The 6,221-nt window shown below is 49.3% G+C and overlaps 2 protein-coding genes across 2 annotated transcripts; both read left to right on the forward strand.

Annotated features, from left to right (window-relative positions):
• The first annotated feature begins 1,384 nt into the window (after window positions 1-1,384).
• On the forward strand, window positions 1,385-3,355 carry LOC117853263 (GDSL esterase/lipase At5g37690). Its single transcript, XM_034735648.2, has 6 exons — window positions 1,385-1,722; window positions 1,806-1,933; window positions 2,028-2,154; window positions 2,241-2,353; window positions 2,470-2,719; window positions 2,821-3,355. Exons 1-6 carry the CDS (start codon window positions 1,449-1,451, stop codon window positions 3,093-3,095), a joined length of 1,167 nt encoding a protein of 388 aa, XP_034591539.1. The 5' UTR covers window positions 1,385-1,448; the 3' UTR covers window positions 3,096-3,355.
• A 256-nt stretch (window positions 3,356-3,611) lies between these two features.
• On the forward strand, window positions 3,612-4,034 carry LOC117853417 (RING-H2 finger protein ATL17). The gene has a single exon (XM_034735786.1). It carries the CDS (start codon window positions 3,612-3,614, stop codon window positions 4,032-4,034), a length of 423 nt encoding a protein of 140 aa, XP_034591677.1.
• Window positions 4,035-6,221: the final 2,187 nt, after the last annotated feature.

Here is a 6,221-nt window from a genome sequence, read left to right on the forward strand (position 1 = left end):
TGAAATGGTTGCTAGAATGTTCATACACACACACACATTTTTTCAAATTTTGTGGATTTGCAAAATAGTCTATAATTTTAGTTTTTATGAAATTATATATAAGTCGTCCAACTATTGGGCGATTGGTAGCATTGATTTTTAAAATGGCAGGGCTGACCTTGTTGCCTTTTCATTTGATGATTTTTCGTTACCACCCGGCAACAGTTAAATGGAGAAACACCTGTTTTATAGCGTGGGCTGACCAAGTGACCGTGCAATAACTGAGCCCAAATATAATCTGGGCCATTGAATTCTGGATGGTGAACTGCCAGTGGGCCACTTCCATGCGATGTTGAAGAAGGCCTGCCTGTAGCCAGTTCCATTCGCTCTGTTAAATTCGATCCAAATGCCGAACTCCCAAATGCCATTAGAAAGGCCCATTCTTCAACTTTCACTATTCACTAGGTGCGCACACACAGCCCATAAAGTCGCCGGGCTACACAGCCTTTTGTGGCATCTGTGGAACAATTTATTCAGAACAATAGTTATACTTTTGAAATAATTATTTGTACTTTTAGAGTAAACTTTTCATACTTGGGAAAATTTCTAGTTGCTGCCGTGAATCTATTAATACTTGTGGCCCTCCTCCATGATTTTTCATGTCAACCCACGAATTCTTTTGTACCCCACTACCCCTAGACATATTCTATTAATTGAGACGAAGCTGGTTCATTTGGAATTAGCATTACGAAACAAGCTACAAAATGAGGACTAGTCTTATTGCAAATTGGAGGTTTTGATTTCTTCTTCCTTCTTTTTGTTTGTTTTTTTTCTATAGTGTATATCAAAAGAAGATGTTTGAATCCGGAAATATATGTATTATCCAAAAAAAAGGCATGCTCTATTCCTAGAACAATTATTTTTTTAACACATACATGCTTTTCCTCCCTATTTCCCTTGTCACTGCATGAACTTGGTATGCTAGCATGAGAAAAAGGCCTATGAACAAGCACGGGATGCGGTGCTAGCTCCTTCTTGAACGAAACGAAAACAGTTTCTTGAGCTACTCTCCTGTACTTCAGTAACCATATTCTTAACCGATTCTCTTCTGCACTCCCAAGCCAAACCATAAGACACGGGCAATTCCACAACCACCTCAGCTACCTCCCCTGCTACGCTCACAAGACAATTCCTCGTGTGCCCCTTCTGCTTAAACGTGGAAGCCTTTACTCACACGGCTATCTGCTGCAATTAAGTCAGTCAGTCACTACACCCAAACGTGAACACAATAGAGATTACCAGGAAGGCCTAAACTTGCAGAGAACGCCCATGACTTGTGGTGTCCACTACTGTCTTCGTCGTGCTATAAAAACTGAGCAACATATGCAGCCTAGGCCATCACCATCCAGGCAGTCACCAAAGACAGCAGAAAACATTCACCACGAATTAGCCCAGTGCAGTTCACAGCAATGGCTGCTCTCGCCAACGTGGTCGCCATTGCCATCCTCGCTCTGGCGACAGGCGCCGGCGCAGTTTCGAAGCCGGCGGTTGCGGGGAGGACGACGATGACCAAGAGTCCACCGGTGATCTACATTTTCGGGGACTCGATGTCGGACGTCGGGAACAACAACTACCTCCTCCTGTCCCTCGCCAAGTGCAACTACCCCTGGTACGGCATCGACTACAAGACCGGCTACCCCACTGGGAGGTTCACCAATGGCCGGACCATCGGAGACATCATGGGTGAGATCGAGTACTTTCTCGAGAGTTTTTTCGGTGGTTTTGTCTGCCCGAATGGCAATGTGTGATGTAAATTACGCGTTCAGCTGCCAAGTTTGGCGCCCCGCCCCCGGTGCCGTTCCTCTCCCTGTACATGACCGACGACGAGGTCCTGGGCGGCGTCAACTTCGCGTCCGGCGGCGCGGGACTCCTCAACGAGACCGGCATTTACTTTGTAAGCTACAGATACGATGTTGTTTTGCCTTTTGTGTTTCTGGAAATTCTAACCTGCAAAACTGTAAAATTACCACGGCCCTGCAAACTTGTAGGTTCAGTACCTGTCGTTCGACAACCAGATATCGTCCTTCGAGCAGATCAAGAACGCGATGATCGCCAAGATCGGCAAGAAGGCCGCCGAGGAGACTGTCAATGGCGCAATCTTCCAAATCGGGCTCGGTAAGAACACAGAGTCGATTTCTTGAGCACAGTCGATGCAAGAAAAAGCATCCAAATTGACACGGCGCGAGTGCTATGATGTGCAGGGAGCAACGACTACGTCAACAACTTCCTGCGGCCGTTCATGGCGGACGGCATCGTGTACACCCACGACGAGTTCATCGGCCTGCTCATGGAGACCATGGACCGGCAGCTCACGGTAAGATCGGCCGCTCAGCCGGTGAAACGAACACGCTGCGCAATGGTTTCATCCAAAGATAGCAAGCATTCAGGACACTGGAATTAAGCGTGGGGAATGAAATTTGTTTAACGCAGAGGCTGTACGATCTCGGCGCGCGCCACATCTGGTTCAGCGGGCTGGCGCCGCTCGGCTGCATCCCGTCGCAGCGCGTCCTCTCCGACGACGGCGAGTGCCTCGACGACGTGAACGCGTACGCCCTCCAGTTCAACGCCGCGGCCAAGGACCTGCTCCAGGAGCTGAATGCCAAGCTTCCCGGCGCGCGCATGTCCCTCTCCGACTGCTACTCCATCGTCATGGAGCTCATCGACCGCCCCCAGAAATACGGTAACAACCTCGCCGCGCCGCGCCACGCCATGCCATGCTTAAGCCAGACAGCGGAAACAATGTCGGTAACCTTCCTTCGTGCGCGCATCCGTGGTGTGCAGGGTTCAAGACGTCGCACACGTCGTGCTGCGACGTGGACACGACGGTGGGGGGCCTGTGCCTACCCACGGCGACCCTCTGCGACGACCGCAGGGACTTCGTGTTCTGGGACGCGTACCACACCTCCGACGCCGCCAACCAGATCATCGCCGACCGCCTCTTCGCCGAGATGGTGGGCTCCGGCGCCGTCGTGCCGGGCAACGCCACCTCGCCGCCCCGCGTCGTCAGCGCGCCGACGCCGACGCCCACCCACGTCGCGCCGCCGCGCAAGCCTTGATCTCACGCGCCTTTTTGTGTCTATTCGCAACTCCGACTCGTGTTCCGTTAGTCGGAACTGTTCCAAAAAAATGTGCATGTACTTGTGCAGTTAAGCACCTATGCAGTGCAGCTATGCTCGATGAGTTATACAGAGAAGAAGAAGACAGCAAGACGAAATCGTAGTCTCACCATTGTAAAACATTTTTGTTTCTTGGCAAAAGCATGAAACGAATCCCAAATCTTTTTCAAATCTAAATATCCAAGAATCCGAGTTTTGTACGAGGTGGCTCGATGTCTTCCAACCGATTTCGATTTAACTCGCCAAAAGCCCAAACCCTTATCTCAAACAAGAACGACAGGTGTCGTATCCGTATATATACGCATACCACTTCTCAACACACCCTTTGTTGCTCCTCCCGCAAGAAACAAACCACAGAGAACGTCATCTGATACAATACGGCAGCCGGCGCTTTCCCAGGGTGCACCGCGCCGGCCGGTGGCCGCGGCATGCGCTGATCCAACCGAGTGGCCGGCGATGAACGCGACGGCGGATGTCTGGGTCATGATGATCGGAACTATGCTCTTCGTCGCGGTAGTGCTGGTCACCAAGCGCTCCTGGTGCGATCAGCCGGCGCCGGCACCGGTGTCCCCCGAGGAGAGCCAGAGGGCCTCCCTGGCGGCGCTGGAACCTCCCGTGGCCGTGGTGGTGGTGCCCGCGGTGGTGCTGCCGCACTTCCCGTACGCGCGGGGCAGGGCGACGGAGACCCTAGTCTGCGCCATCTGCCTGGAGGTGCTCCGGGACGGCGAGGCGTGCAGTGAGGTGCCCGGGTGCCGGCACGTGTTCCACGGAGACTGCGTCGGCGCTTGGGCGAGGAGCAAAGATAGCTGCCCGCTGTGCAGGACGAAGATCGCGCCGGGATCGGGCGCGGTGGCGGCCGCCGCCGATGACATGGTGTAGCGAATCTTACTCTGTCGCCCGTTATAGCCTAATAGGGCTTGCTTCTTCTTGCGATGACGTGGTGTAGCAAATCCTACAATGACGTAGTGTAGCAAATCTTACGATGGCATGGTGTGTGTTTGATGCACGTCGAAATACCATCATCTGTTGACATTACTCCGATTTGGCCATGTTTGAAAGATGCTGTGGCATAGCTCATTTAACAATATTGATGATCACTAACATAAACAAAGGTATTTGTTTGGATCGGTCATACAAAATTGGCATCGTTCTGTTTTCATGAAATCATTTTAGACTATGATTTGCCATTCCGTAGGTTCAGCAGTGCCACACCTATGGCGTGGAAAAACGCCGCCACACTCATGACTTGAATTAAGGGGTGTTTGGGAACAGCTCGCTAAACTTTAGCACCTGTCACATCGGATGTTTGGATACTAATTAGGAGTATTAAACATAGTCTAATTATAAAACTAATTACACAGATGGAATCTAATTCGCGAGACAAATCTATTAAGCCTAATTAGTCTATGATTTGATAATGATTTGATAATATGATGCTACAGTAACCATTTACTAATGATGGATTAATTAGCCTTAATAGATTCGTCTCGCGAATTAGACTCCATCTGTGCAATTAGTTTTGTAATTAGCTCATATTTAGTCCTTCTAATTAGTATCGAATATCCGACGTGACCTTCATATTTGCTAAATTGGCTGGCAACCAAGCAGCCTCTTATAACCATATTTCATATATATATACTCGAGGCAATGGAAGTGTGGGTTTGAAAGCATAGCCCAAGAGTCGGAGGTGGCATGGAGAGCAGCGACACAGTAAAGTGGCCACTCGATCTAGCTTCTATGCTGATGTGGCCGCCTCCCGGGCACAACGTGGCAAAGGAGGCATTGGATGGTATATATGTACGGAACTGGTGAAGGAAAACGGGTTGTATAGCCATACAAGATGCAATTATTCACCTACCAAAAATCGCATGTATTTTTTTTAAGATAGCTTTGCTTACGGGATTATAAATTGTAGTATCTGAACTTACACATAAACACACTCCACACCCACCCACACCTCACACAGACCCCTATAAGGCATACATTCTACACTCACAGGCCCACCTTGAAGAGATGGTCTCGGACACCAGATCCTAGTATGTGTTGAGGCTGCAACAGTTCAGGAAAAATCTTGGAAACCCCCCCTCCGAAATCCGCTTACAAAGGAGATCAAACCTAACCTAGGACCTTCTAGGCTTGTTTGTTTGAGCTGCATTTTTTGAGCTTTTCTGAAAAGCTACTGCTGGCTTTTTACTTCTGAAAAAGCCAACACTGGCCTTTAGAAGATGAGTTTAACTTTCTGAGCTCAAAAAGCTATGAAAGCTCACAAAAATGAGCTCTCTAGCTTTCCATATAAACTTAGCTTTTCTGAACTTCCAGCTTTCTGGAAGCTACACGGGAAATTCGTTGTTTGTTTGAGCTTCTGGCTTTTCATGCTGAGAAGCTGCCAAGAAGCTCAAACAACAAGGCCTTCCGGTGCTATTTGGACTTTTGGTGACCAACCGGTCCCAGGCCCGTTCGCAAAATCACATGTACTTGGGGAGAGGAGATACCCCTCTCTACGAGGTGTGGGGGAGCTAGATTTTAGGGGAAAGAGAAAATATTTTTGTATTGTGGGTGGGATTACGTATTTATTGGAGGAATGCCACATACAATAATGTTAGTTTATTTCTTGTTGCGACAGAGTGTTGTTAGAAATCGGAAAATGAAGAAATCAAGAAAACAAGCGGCCACTGACAAAATCCAACCTCTGAAATAGTAGAGATCCCTATATACTTAAGAGAGTAACAACAAATCCTAAAATTATTAATTCTATTCCAAGTTGTTATCCTACTAAAATAATGTTAACCGAAAAGTATTAACGTGAGTAAAATTCGCTGGCGGTGCATCAACTTGGCACCGAGTGTCATTCGGGTCCCTCTCCAAAATGCACACGTAGCTACAAGATCTAGGCCTAGGCAGTGACACGCGTCCAAACGGGCTTCAGACCGGACTCACGAGCTGACATGGCATGCCACGCTTGACCCAGGCGGAGCGTTTTTCCAGACCACCCCCCCCCCCCGCCCCCCATCCTCCTCGCGCTACCACCATTCGCATCGCCCCGCCCCCCACCACTCTCCGTCTTCG

This window comes from Setaria viridis, chromosome 4 (assembly GCF_005286985.2).
Source record: "Setaria viridis chromosome 4, Setaria_viridis_v4.0, whole genome shotgun sequence".
Taxonomy (NCBI): domain Eukaryota; kingdom Viridiplantae; phylum Streptophyta; class Magnoliopsida; order Poales; family Poaceae; genus Setaria; species Setaria viridis.

Bases quoted from the DNA above. Each gene is read 5' to 3' on its own strand.
- LOC117853263 (XM_034735648.2), top strand. From the start codon at position 1,449: ATGGCTGCTCTCGCCAACGTGGTCGCCATTGCCATCCTCGCTCTGGCG. The intron at 1,723-1,805 runs GTGAGATCGAGT...TTACGCGTTCAG, and splicing joins GACCATCGGAGACATCATGG to CTGCCAAGTTTGGCGCCCCG. The intron at 2,155-2,240 runs GTAAGAACACAG...TATGATGTGCAG, and splicing joins AATCTTCCAAATCGGGCTCG to GGAGCAACGACTACGTCAAC.
- LOC117853417 (XM_034735786.1), top strand. From the start codon at position 3,612: ATGAACGCGACGGCGGATGTCTGGGTCATGATGATCGGAACTATGCTC.